We start from the raw sequence: 13,874 nt of genomic DNA, 5'->3' as shown, positions 1-13,874 counted from the left end.
GCTAAGATCAAATTCTATTTTTTGAGCGGCATGTATGTATCAATCTCCTTGTGGCTGACAATTGCTTAAGAGATAAATACGCAGTAAGGGAAGACTTACCCAGTAGGAGTAGCAATAAATAGGAATTTAAAATATCAAACACCCGGATTAAATTACTTATTTCCCTCCCCTGTCAGGGGCCTGCTTCTCATTTCATGAGAAAAAGGTGAAGCATTAATTATAATTAGTCATGTAAATTCCCAAAGCTTTTCATAAAAGCATCTTTCAGAAATCGGAGGCCAAATAAACTTCTGGTCACATGTTATTTTTGTTTTTCTTCCTGGTGATGTACACTCTAGTTCAAATATATTCAGGAAGCAGACTTTGAGCAGAGAATTAGTAGCGGATTATAAAATTCTACGTAAAAAAAAAATAAAGAGCTTAAGCAACACATTTTAATTTAAAGAAAAATCAAACCTCTTGCCGCAGAAATTAGGCATAATCAGGGGAAAACTACCAGACATCCTACCAATCGCTGCACTAGAGAACGTCACAGGTCATCCAAAAGACGCATTCCTGTTAGCCAACAGCTCTTTTCCTCCCGCCAAAGCTGTCCCTAGAGCGTCAGAGAATAAACCAACGAGCGATTCATGATTTTCCCCTTTTGATCCCCTCCCCTCCCCACACACACACACATCCACCTGCTTGGAGGTGTCAAGGCGACTAGAAATGGTTAACAGCGACCAGCAGCAGAGAGAGAAACAAACACCCCTGACGACCCACAGCTGAGTAAGCAAAAGCTGTTTATTCATGAACACGTTCCGTTTGGAGACTAGTGACGAGCCCTTGAAAGCCCAGGCACATTTTAGAAGGTTCCTAGAGAGGGAGGGAATAAACTCCCCCCATTACCCCGCCCCTCTCCCCCACCCCACCCCTCGTCGGGCAAACCTACACCGAGAGGTTCTGGTGGGAACCACCTCGTCTAGGCAGCCACTGCCCTGCCGACCCCTCAGGAATAACCTCACGTACTAGAGCATCCGACCCCTCACGGGGGTTGCGTAACTCCCCAAAATGGGTTCAGACGCGGCAGACGCTGGCCCCAGCGCCGAGGGCTTCAGAAGGCACTTCTGCCACCCCCAAGCCCGCCACGGCCCGCCCCGACGCCGCGGCCGCGACTGGGGACCCTGCCGAGAAATGGCCCTTTAGCCCGCCCCCCCCTCACCTGGCTCGGTCCCACCTGAGCACGAGAGCTGAGAGAAAAGAAAGAGGCAGGGAGGGCTGACCTTGATGCTACTGACGGTGGAGCGGCACATCCCGCTGCTTCCTGGAAAGCGGCCCGCAGGACATTTTTCCCTCTGGAGGAAGGAAACGGGAGGGCGCCGGCCGGGCGGCGGCGGGCGCGACGGCGGTGGTCGGGGCGGGCTGTGCAGCCTCTTGCGGGGACGGTCCGAGGACTACATCTCCCAGGCTGCTCTGGGCCGCCTTGCGTCGTGACCCCGCCGCGCACTGAAGTGGTGACTCTTACCTCACAGAGGTAGCTCCTCCGCCGGCAGCAACTCGGCGCCCGCGGTCCATGGACCGGAACCCTGGGCCGACGGGCAGGAACCCGGGCCGCGATCGCCGCCTCCCCGCCCCAGGCTCCTCCTCCTCGCTCCCCACCGCCTCCTCCCGACGCCCGCGGGCCGCGCACAGCCACCGCCGGGCTCGCGGAGCCGCCCCGGGAGGCTGGGTGGGGGTTCGCGGCTGCCGCCGGACTGAGGCCTACTCCGCCGCCTCTCAGTGCTATTGTCCCTGGGCCCGGCCCTGACCGGGCCCACTGGGGAGGCGAGTGCGCCGCCTCCGACGAAAATGCCGGACCAAGCCCTACAGCAGATGCTGGACAGGTACGGGCAGCCTTGGGGGAGGACGCGGGCCGGGCCTCGGGGCTCTTCGGAGCGGAGCCTAGCCTGCCGGGAGGAGTTCCACGGCCTGGGGGCCGAGTGAGGGGCAGAAAGTTTGGAGTCCGTACTTGGGGGAGGACGGAGCGGGCGGCCTGGGTGCGTAGACTTAAAGCGAAACTTACTTACGGATTGGCGTCTGGTTTTGTCCGAACGCCGTTGCGAAGTGAGAGGGGTTCGTGTGAACCCAGAGAATTAGTTTCTTTTTCTTACTGTCCTCCTCCCCTCCCCCCAAACTGTGTTGTAACGTGTTTGTCAGCGCTGTCACTGGCAAGAAGGACCAGACTAATTCTCTGGGGAGTGATCCCCCTCCAATTTGTACACTCCTTCCAAAAACCAAGGATAAGCATTCTTTTGGAAAGCCTGATAGACTGACTTCATTCCTCCTTCCTCCCCCATCCCATCCCCACCCCAAACTATAAGGTCACGAGTACCCGCAAGGGACTTTAACGGTCAGACCAGAGTAGAGGTTATGAAAACAGCCGTAAGTCCAACCCTGAACACTTAGCGTATTTTACCATTCGTTGAGTTCACTGATAAAGTTTCATCTTATCATGGGGCAAGTTCCTGGGGGGGGCTTGTCAGTAAAACTCTTTCTGTGAAATCGGCTGCACCGCCCTCTGCTGTTGAAATTCTAGGCCATGGGTTCTACCATGAGTTTTTGGAGACCCTTACTCCACATTTTCCCCTAAGCCACGACATAGCTTCCTGGCCTAGCCAGTGCTACAGGCTAATGCATGTTTGGTTGCCTACAACTCTCAGTAGACCATTTGCCACCCAGTTCAGCGTGTGGTACAGGTTTTCCTACTGAGGAAAAGTCCAACTTTAAGGTTGGCAATGAAAGGCCAACCTTAAATGAGATTATACCCAGTTAAATGCTGTTTGGATCACACCCAGAACAGAAGTCACTCAAGAGTACATCTTCTTCCACAGTGACAGACATTTCCTTTGGAGCTTAGAATTTTGAGACATCTAAGTTGATAGAAATCATGTACTGACTTTTTCCAGTTGGGGTGTCCCAGTGATTAATCCAGCCCTTATTTGAGGGGAGCATTCAGGTCAAGTTGTATTGACTAACCCCTTTTTATGTAAGTAGTTTATAAGCTCCTGGAAGGCAAAAACTTACACATCATTATTTATTTTGAAACCTACAGCAGAGCCTGGCACTAAGCAGGTCATCAGTAAATATTTCTTTAATGAATAAATGCATGAACTTTTTTGTCATTTTCCCCAGTGGTCTAGGGGTTTGATAATTTACCAGGTTTTACGAGGTAAATTATAATTTACCATACTGACAAATTATATAAGACTACTGAAATATGCCCACAGGAGACCACTTTCTGCCACTGCCAATTCCAATCAAATGAGACCCTATTCTGGTGCTGGGTATTTTGTAATTAATTTTTTTTTCCCCCTCTGAGGGCCTGCTGCTTTCACTTTTATGTAGGTGACTTTTAGAAAAGTTTTTGTGTCCAAAAGCTGATCTGGCTTTCATACACTCTTTGGAGATTTCCATAAAAGTAAAAAAGCCAAGGAGTGCTAGCCAGGCATTTAAAACATCTAATAGAAACATGGAAATTCTGGCTGCATGTACTGAAACAGGTGACTATAATACTGGCTTCCCTCATCTTCGGCACCTTTTTGACATACCTCAAGGTAGATTCTTAAGATGACGTTCAAAGATCTTTATTATCTAAGTCAGTGTTTTGCACCGTGGCCCCACGTTGGAATCAACCGGGGGAACATTTTAAAATATGGATGGATGCCTGGCTCTGCCCACAACCAATTAATTCACAGATTTCTGGAGAATGGGGCCTGAGCATGTATATTTTCAAAAGTTTTCCAGATGTTTATTGTAGTTGAAAATCACTTTTTTTTTTTGTCACACGGCACAGCTTGCTGGGGGATCTTAGTTCCCCAACCAGGACCAGGGATTGAATCCGGGCCCCCTGCAGTGGAAGTGTGGAGTCCTAACCACTGGACCTCCAGGGAATTCCCACTACCCTAAATCCCAAGGGATTATTTCATGATAAGAGATAGTACATTTTAGTGATGTAAGCTTGGCCAGAAATCTTAAAATTCTCATTTTGCCACATACTAGCTATGTGACTTTGGACTTATATTCTGAGGTTCTACATCCTCATTTATAAAATGGCAATATCCTACCTCACAGGATTGTATAAATGAGAACACGTGTAAGCACTTTATAAAACAATAAAATGCTATTCATATGTTAGGCACACAGAAGGTATTTAAGATTCTAGTGTAACCAACTAATGTAGCAATTCTCTCCCCACCACACACACACCCATCTCCATATTTACAGTATCATCTTAATCTGGGCTGGCCCTACATGCAAATTGAACACAAAGATACTTTATGGGTTCATTTGAGGAATACTGACAGGCCCAACAGACTAAAATATGTCAACCTGTTAGGACCTAGAATTCTTGCTTTGAATTTGGCTTCCCCCCAGCTTGGTCTTTGGGTGGCAATTTTTGAGGGATAGAATTTAGCTCAGAAACTTGCCCTTATTTTTATTTCTTCAGTGCAAGTTCTGTCCTTGAGAAGATTAGGAAATGTGTATAACATATATTGTTCTTCTGCTTCTAGGTTAAAATTAGGTATATTTTAGTGCTTATTAAACATTTGTATTTAATGAATTGACTTAATAAATATCGATGCATTTGCCTGGTACCATTCTAGGTCCTCGATATATGGTGGTAGTGAACATAAGCAAAAATGCTCATATGGAGCTTTAATTCTAGTGAGGTTTGTGTTCCATAAACTGTCAAATAAAATGAAGATTATATTTACATAACATGGATGGTATGTTCAGTTTATACACTTAGTCTTTCAAGGTTTTTTAATTAATAGCTACTTATTAATAGCTGAAGTTCAATTGCCTTGTCCTTTGTGAATAACTAAATTTAGTTTAGCAATTGTTTATCTTGATAAATTTTATTATTGCAGTATTTGTAGCTAGAAAGAGTATATATAGATATATATTTTGATTGCCTTTCATTTTTATAAACAGTAAGCAACTGTTTTATATAAATTTATCATTTGAACCTTTTAAATTGTTTGAGAAAGGGGGTGGGAAAGTGGGTGGTTTTCTAGTGTCATGAATGATTTGGGATCACAAATCATTGCCCTGAAATTATAACCATTCATAAACTCAAACCTTTTACGTCAGGCTCTCTGAATCTCGGTCAGTTTCTCTTCCTTCCCTTCATTGCCATACTTTTTAAAGGAGAGGTCTGTTATATATTATTCTATCACCATTAAACTTTCTCGTTTTCTCTTTTATTTCTCAAAATTAGGATTAAATGTATAGAGAATACAAAGAATACTGTAACAAACTGCAGGAATGAACCTCAGGTTTAAAGCCTGGTGAGAGATGCTTCTGGAAACTTGACTTTTGTGTACCCCTTTCACATTAAACACTCAGGAATTTGTTGAGGTTGTTTGCATCACTTACTTGCACCTGGTGAGTAGGCAAGGCATGTAGCCAGTGTCCCCAGAACAGTCAAATGGGAAGAAAAGCAGGGAGAATCATCTGCTCCCCACGAGCCTCCTGCAGTGGCAAAGTGAATTAGAATCCCCACTCTCAGGGTGTTGTCAGCCACACATGTACATCCTTTTAGAGGCTGTAGAGTGTTCTGATAGGAACGTACTATATTATCTTCTTATTTATATAACCATCTCTAGTTTCCATTAAAGCGACTTCTCATTCTCTGAAGCATATTTACTCGAATCATATCACTATCCCATTTTGACATTTACAGAACAATACCTAGAATTAAAAAACATTAGCAATTAGTTGTATTTGCTTCCATCTCTATGTAAAAAGTGGAAACATTACAGATAAAGTCCCCTTTGGCCACTATCCCCAGTCCCATATCTTCTCCCCATCCCCACTCCACTATCATAAATGGGTTTATGTTCTTCCAGTCTTTGTTTAATGCTTTTATATATACCATATGTAATTCATAGTTTTGTTCTTGTTTCTAAAATTTAAATATATCAATCTACAATTGACTTTTTAAAATACTAGGTTCTGTGATATACAGCAATTAAAGAGAATATATATATAATCCATTGTATTTACTTATCACTCTTTTTCTTTCTAAATCCGTTTCCCTGTTTGTGACATTTATATTCTTATTTTCTCCTTATCATCTCTTGTTGTAATTTGATTTTCATCCACCTTTCTTGTCCGTAGCTCTACTAAAAGTATACTGAAGGTTACCAGTAATTTCTTAATCGGTAAACCTAATGACTTCTTTTCTTGGTCCTCATGTCCTTGACATATATGTAGTGGAGATAAAACTGGTGACCACCACCCCCTAACTTCTTGAAACTGTGTTCTAGTCTACCACACTATTTGTCTTTTACTTTTTTCGCCTCTTATATATCACCTTACCCTTACTCTCTTCAGTCAGTATGGTTCAATCCTCAGCACTTATCATTCTTCTCTGAAAAGTATCCCTGCTTACTATCTCACTATCACCTTTATTTGAGTGACTCCCAGATTTATGTCTTTATTCCTGACCTCTTTCCCACATTTTAGTGTCTGCATTCTAGCTGCCCAGTAGACATTTCCATTTGTGTATACAGAGCATTACTAGCGCCTTAACGTATCTAAAACTAAACTACTGCTATTTCCCTGGTGTTTACTTATCTTGACTTCCCAATTTTGGCCTTTGATAGGACCATTCTTCTAGTCTACCAGCCATAAGACCTACATCTTTTTTTTCTTTTTTGCTTTTTTCCTCCAAATCCACTTGCTTATCAGATACTATAGATTCTTCCTTCTCTGACTCTAGTTTTTCTCTACCAGTTTGACTTGCAGAGTGGTACCAGAATTTCCCAGTTTGACTTAATAGAGTGGTACCAGAATTGGCCAAGGCACAATTATCATGGCGTTTCCATATTTTAAAAGCTGTCAGTCTCTACATCACCTATAGGATAAATTCTAAACTTTCAAGGCCCTGGTGAAGAGGTTTAGCTCTATTAATTATCCAATCCAGCCCCAACCTTCCTTAACCATACTCTTCTGCACTGCACTTCATTGTCCTCTGGACATACCCTGCTGTACATCTTCTTATTTTTGTTTTAGATGACTTCCTCCCTTTTGACACCTGGCTAACTCTGACCCATCTTAGAATTCAGCTCAAGTATCACCTTGAAGCATTACACAGCTCCTTCAGGCAGAGTGAGTTACTTCTTCCTGTTTTTCCATAGAACCTTTATGCATTCATTTTAGTACATCACACCGTATGGTAATTTTTTTTTTTTTGCGGTTTGTGAGCCTCTCACCATTTTGGCCTCTCCTGTTGCGGAGCACAGGCTCCGGACGCGCAGACCCAGTGGCCATGGCTCACGGACCCAGCCGCTCCACGGCATGTGGGATCTTCCTGGACCGGGGCACGAACCCGTGTCCCCTGCATCGGCAGGTAGACTCTCAACCACTGCGCCACCAGGGAAGCCCTGGTAATTTTTTTTTTTAATGCACCTATCCCAGGTCTCAGAGCCTTCCACACATACCCTTTACCACCACCACCATGCACATTCAAGTGGAAGTTCACTGAGATCAGAAACTGTTCCCTATCCCATTTCCCCAGAAGGGGAAAGTACATTGGAGACACTGTTGAATCATGGTGTCTGTCTTTTCACTATTTATGACATATCAGTGCCTAGAATAATCTTACTGAAGCACCAAATATTTATTTGCTCAAAACCTTCTGTATTTTCTTAATTGCTTATTAAGCTTAAGTTCAAATTCTTTAACCTGGCCTTCAAGACCCTCCATAATCATATTTATTGTGCTCTCTATTATGTTTAGACAGTGAGTATATGGCTGGCACCAGCTACCTTTTTAAAGCTTTGCTTCTGTTTAAGAATGAGTTCAGGGCTTCCCTGGTGGTGCAGTGGTTGAGAGTCCGCCTGCCGATGCAGGGGACACGGGTTCGTGTCCCGGTCCGGGAAGATCCCACATGCCGCGGAGCAGCTGGGCCCATGAGCCATGGCCGCTGAGCCTGCGCATCCAGAGCCTGTGCTCCACAACGAGAGAGGCCACAACAGTGAGAGGCCCGCGTACCGCAAAAAAAAAAAAAAAAATAGAATGAGTTCATAAAGTATATATGTTTTGCCCAGGCCAAACTGATTCACTCACTGTCCTGTGTTCTTTTCACTATCTTGTCTTTCAAAATTCTACCCACTCTTCAAGACCCAGTTTAGTTTCTGCCTCATTTATAAAGCTTTTCTGACCATTTCAGCCAGAAATATTTCCCCCCTTCTCCAGATTCATGTAGCAGTTCTTTACAGGCCACATGTACATACATGCCTCCCAACTCTTTACATGCCATAGTTCATAAGATGAGAGATGGTAACATTTATATGGCACCTTGGAATACACTGGCAGGGGTTTAGATCTCTAGTGAAAGCTCCTTATGGCTGCTTAAAAGTACCCTAGCAAAAACGAAACACATAGCTCTTTTTTGTGGCGCCCCGGAGACGGTCAGCCGCTTCAGAATAAAGCTGAACACTTCTTTCCCGGCCACTGGCTGCCAGAAACTCATTGAAGTGGACGATGAACGAAAACTTCGTACCTTTTATGAGAAGCATATGGCCACAGAAGTTGCTGCTGACACTCTGGGTGAAGAATGGAAGGGTTATGTGGTCCGAATCAGTGGTGGGAACGACAAACAGGGTTTCCCCATGAAGCAAGGTGTCTTGACCCATGGCCGAGTCTGCCTGCTACTGAGTAAGGGGCATTCCTGTGACAGACCAAGGAGGACTGGAGAAAGAAAGCGCAAATCTGTACGGGGTTGCATTGTGGATGCCAATCTGAGCGTTCTCAATTTGGTCATTGTAAAAGGGAGAAGGATATTCCTGGACTCACTGATACTACTGTGCCTCATCGCCTGGGGCCCAAAAGAGCTAGCAGAATCCACAAACTTTTCAATCTCTCTAAAGAAGATGATGCCCGTCAGTATGTTGTGAGAAAGCCCCTAAACAAAGAAGGTAAGAAACCTAGGACCAAAGCACCCAAGATTCAGCGTCTTGTTACTCCACGTGTTCTGCAACACAAACGTCGGCGAATTGCTCTGAAGAAACAGTGTACTAAGAAAAATAAGGAAGAGGCTGCAGAATATGCTAAACTTTTGGCCAAGAGAATGAAGGAGGCCAAAGAAAAACGCCATGAACAGATTGCCAAGAGACGGAGGCTGTCCTCTCTGAGAGCTTCTACTTCTAAGTCTGAGTCCAGTCAAAAATGAGATGTTCTAAGAGTAACAAATAAATAAGATCAGACATTAAAAAAAAAAAAAATGAAACACATAACAACTTGTACTGGCTATAATTTCCTTAGAAATGAGAAATGGAAAATTTTCTCAGAATACACTATCCATATGGCAGCATGGTATAGTGATAAAAGCTGATGTTTTTGGTGTTTTTTTTAAATTTTTTAACTTAATTTTTTTTTTATTGGGATGTAATTTACAAAAAAGCTCATATTTTAGAGTTGAGGCGTAGGTTGCATCCATGCCTTTCTACTTAACCATGAGGCCTTGGGCAGACTGTTTAACCATTCTGGGCTTTTGTTTCCTTATTTATTTAAGACAGAAATAATTATGTTTGCAGAGTTTGTGAAGATCAGAGACAAAGCGCATGGCATGAATATATGCTTAGTAAATGATCGCTTTCATTGTGGGGTATTTCCCTTTCCCTTTTTTGTAATGTGTCATGATTGTGGTAGCTCTTTGATAAATCCAAATACTTTAACTTCTATTCCACTTGGCTGGACAGACATATAAAGGGATATTTAGTCTTTTTTTTTTTTAATTTTTAAAATTTATTATTTTTATTTTTGGCTGCCTTGGGTCTTTGTTGCTGCGCGCAGGCTTTTCTCTAGTTGCGGCGAGTGGGGACTACTCTTCATTACAGTTCCTGGGCTGCTCATTGGATGGCTTCTCTTGTTGCAGAGCATGGGCTCTAGGCACGCGGGCTTCAGTAGTTGTGGCACTCGGGCTCAGTAGTTGTGGCTCGTGGGCTCTAGAGCGCAGGCTCAGTAGTTGTGGCACACGGGCTTCGTTGCTCCGTGGCATGTGGGATCTTCCCGAACCAGGGCTGGAACCCGTGTCCCCTGCACTGGCAGGCAGATTCTTAACCACTGCGCCACCAGGGAAATCCCGGATTTTTAGTCTTCTTGATGGTATAGTTCCTGTTTAAGAATACATGGGATGTGACACTTTTAATCCTGAGACAAAGCAAGCAGTTTGCAGTTTTTTCCATTGTTAAATTTAGGCGTTCCTTGCATTAACCAGAGCATGGTTCTCTAAGCATCTTCTTTTTTTAAATTTTTTTTTTTTATTTTTGGCTGTGTTGGGTCTTCGTTTCTGTGCGAGGGCTTTCTCTAGTTGTGGCGAGTGGGGGCCACTCTTCATCGCAGTGCGCGGGCCTCTCTTGTTGCGGAGCGCAAGCTCCAGACGCGCAGGCTCAGTAGTTGTGGCTCACGGGCTTAGTTGCTCCGCGGCATGCGGGATCTTCCCAGACCAGGGCCCGAACCCGTGTCCCTGCATTGGCAGGCAGATTCTCAACCACTGCGCCACCAGGGAAGCCCCCTCTAAGCATCTTCTGAATTAAGGACATGTTCTCTTTCCTTAAAACAGTCATGGAAATACATTGGTAAGGCACCATATATAACAACAACAGCAATATAAAGCTTGTTTCATTGCTCTCACTCCTGTATTCTGGAACTCTTCTATTCTGTTTCCCTCCAGTTTTCACCAAAGTGATCATAGGCAGGAGCCTATGATTTTCCAGATCTTTCTAATAATCCACTATAAACACCTACAGTCTGAGTCTACAAAGGTAGACTTTACTGCCAACTGTTTTATTAGATAACCATACCTATCTTGCTTCGTTAATTTATGTGCCAGTGAGAAACTATTCTATTGATGTTTCCTCCCCTTTTTTCCCCATGTACTTTTAAAATAATTAACTTAATCATATAAACTAGTTTAGTCACAAATGAACCCTGTGAAGTGAGGTTACCTTTGTCATCCATCCTTTGCCAACTGGTTTGTAATACCTAGCTTTATTTTAAAACCTTTCTGCTCCAACCACATTGGTTTTATCATTGTCCATGATCATATGCTCATGTCTATGTCTAAGGTTGTTTATGCTGTTATTCTTACTTCAGATACCCTTATTCTTTTCATTCCCCAATTGTCATCTCATTTGTAGTTCTTCCTTTTCATGAAACCTTCTCAGCTATTTCATCCTGTGTTTCTTATGGTCATCATCACATTTCTATATTACCTTTGGTCACCAGCATCATTTCTTAGCACTCAGTGTTTTGTGTGGTTTTTTTTCTATGTGATCCTTCTATGCATATATTTGTTCCTTAACTAGATTGTAAGTTCCTTAAATGTATTTCTTCTGGCATCAAATAGTGAGCATACTAAGTACGTTCAAGTTAATTTAGGGGGAGATCTTGAATACTCTTTGATTTAAGGCGAATTAGGTGTATATTCCTATAACTTTATAAATTTTACTGTTGAGAAGGATTTATATCAATAATTTGAAAAAAGTTATAATTTTAATTTAAAATTACATAGAAGTAAATGATTTTTTTTTATAAAGAGTGACATGTCATACATACAGATTAGTGACATTACCAGTACCAGTAAGGCCATACATTTATTTTAAGGAATAAGTAATATTCTTTAGAATTGTCTAGTTCTTTTTTCATGTCTTCATATTATAATAGTGATTTGTTCTTTGATCTCTGAACCAATCATGATAATTCCCAGATCTCCCTTTACTCTGTAACCTAATGAGCACTAACTTGGCTGGTGGAAAGGTGTGGAAGTAAATTGTGAGTGTGTATTATCAGCAAGCAGGCGGCATTTAGACAACCTAGTGGAAGGAAAAGAGGGGTGGGAGAAAATGAATTGAGGATTTGAATAAATATCTTAAGCAGTGGTGTTGGCCTATTGAACAATTGGGGATGATCAAGAATCCAGGACCTTTTCCACTGAATACCAGGGTGCCAGGCAGAACTGCTGTATGTGCTAATTTAGGTAAGAAAATGCATCCATAAAAATCTAGGCATAGATGTAAAGTTGACACCATCTTTCTCATCTCTATTGGTGCCATTATTGCTACTGTTCATTTGGTGGTTATGTATGTGCCAGACAGTTCTTAAGCAGTTTCATGATCACTTGTTTAATCCTTTACAATAGAGAATCTTTTTTTTTTAATTTATTTTACTGAAGTATAGTTGATTTACAATGTTGTGTTAATTTCTGCTGTACAGCAAAGTGACTCAGCCACACACCTACATACATTCTCCTTCGTATTCTTCTTCTCTGTGGCTTATCACAGGACACTGAACATAGTTCCCTGTGGTATACAGTAGGACCTTGTTGTTTATCCATTCTATATATATTTGTTTGCATCTGCTCATCCCAAACTCCCAATCCATCCCTCTCTCTTGGCAACCACAAGTCTGTTCTCTTTGTCTGTGAGTCTGTTTCTGTTTCATAGGTAAGTTCATTTGTGTCCTATTTGATTGATTGATTGGTTGATTGATTGATTGATTTGTGGTACGTGGGCCTCTCACTGTTGTGGCCTCTCCCGTTGCGGAGCACAGGCTCCAGACACGCAGGCTCAGCGGCCATGGCTCACGGGCCCAGCTGCTCCGCGGCATGTGGGATCTTCCCGGACCGGGGCACGAACCTGCGTCCCCTGCATCGGCAGGCGGACTCTCAACCACTGCGCCACCAGGGAAGCCCTGTGTTCTATTTTAGGTTCCACATGTAGGTGATATCATATGGTATTTGTCTTTCACTTTCTGACTTACTTCACTAAGTATGATAATCTCTAGGTCCATCCATGTTGCTGCAAATGGCATTATTTCATTTTTTTATGGCTGAGGAGTATTTCTGTGTGTGTGTGTGTGTGTGTGTGTGTGTGTGTGTGTACACACCACATCTTCTTTATCCATTCATCTGTCGGTAGACATTTAGGTTGTTTCCATGTCTTGGCTATGGTGAATAGTGCTGCTGTGAACTCAGGGGTGCATGCATCTGTTTGAATTATGGTTTTGTCTGGATATGTGCCCAGGAGTGGGATTGCTGGATAATATGACAACTCTATTTTTAGTTTTTTGAGGAACCCCTATACTGTTTTCCATAGTGGCTGTACCAATTTACAATTCCACCAACAGTGTAGGAGGGTTCTACCATAGGGAATTTTAACATAAAACCTTTTTTATGCTGAGAACTCCTTTGGAAGTTTAGTTAAGCTTATGGGTTCCTTCTCAGAATGTTTTGAAAGAATAAAACAAAATATACAGGTCAGAAATGGACAAATTACGTTGAAATACAGCTACCAAAATATTAAAAATCTGACATGGTAATATGAGCTTTAAAACAAATACAAGGTCTATTACTGGTGGGTCTGATAATTAATTTCAAATTAGCAGTGGGTTAAATGTTATTTTGAGATCTGCACAGCTGTAATAGGAAAATTTCTGGTCACTGTACTAATTTCTAATTGCTGTATGCTAATATTACTATGAGTTGTTTATTCATCATTGAAGGAAAACTGAATTTTATTTAGAGTTTAGTGAAAATAAAGGTATAATTACTTTTTTTCCCATCCAAATTTACCAATCCCGTAAATTTTTCATGAACCTCAGGTTAAGAACCGCTGCATTACAAAAACTCTGAAAGAGATTGTCATTAAACCTAAAATAAGTGGTAAGCAGGAATTTGAACTCAGGCATCCCAAGTTCTTTAACCAGTTAGAATATCCTGAACTCACAAAATCTTTTCCCCAAATTTAGCTAGCTTTTTTCCTTAGAAAAAAGGATCTCAAGCATTTTGCTTACTATTTAAATTAAAAACCAAATAGCTTAAAAATGTTTACATTGAATGTAAAATA

General features: G+C 42.4%; 2 protein-coding genes and 1 pseudogene across 5 annotated transcripts in view; 2 read left to right on the top strand and 1 right to left on the bottom strand.

Annotated features, from left to right (window-relative positions):
- CPEB3 (cytoplasmic polyadenylation element binding protein 3) overlaps window positions 1–1,589 on the bottom strand; it is a 177,847-nt gene extending 176,258 nt beyond the window's left edge. For 3 of the 4 annotated variants that reach the window (XM_060034473.1, XM_060034476.1, XM_060034477.1), the window contains exon 1: window positions 1,263–1,374. The gene's annotated coding sequence lies outside the window, so the exon portion shown is untranslated. Of the gene's footprint in view, window positions 1–1,262; window positions 1,375–1,504 lie in introns of those variants that run through there. The other variant, XM_060034474.1, reaches the window with a different exon arrangement.
- Window positions 1,537–13,874, top strand: part of MARCHF5 (membrane associated ring-CH-type finger 5) — a 55,021-nt gene continuing 42,683 nt past the window's right edge. The window contains exon 1 of the mRNA XM_060034478.1: window positions 1,537–1,862. Coding sequence (XP_059890461.1) covers window positions 1,828–1,862 — 35 coding nt within the window. The 5' untranslated portion in view covers window positions 1,537–1,827. The remainder of the gene's footprint in view (window positions 1,863–13,874) is intronic.
- On the top strand, window positions 5,287–9,262 carry LOC132439621 (small ribosomal subunit protein eS6-like; annotated as a pseudogene).

The sequence above is a fragment of the Delphinus delphis genome, chromosome 16 (genome assembly GCF_949987515.2).
Source record: "Delphinus delphis chromosome 16, mDelDel1.2, whole genome shotgun sequence".
Taxonomy (NCBI): domain Eukaryota; kingdom Metazoa; phylum Chordata; class Mammalia; order Artiodactyla; family Delphinidae; genus Delphinus; species Delphinus delphis.
Note: the sequence above shows the minus strand (reverse complement) of the source record. Positions and strands in the feature narration are given on the sequence as shown.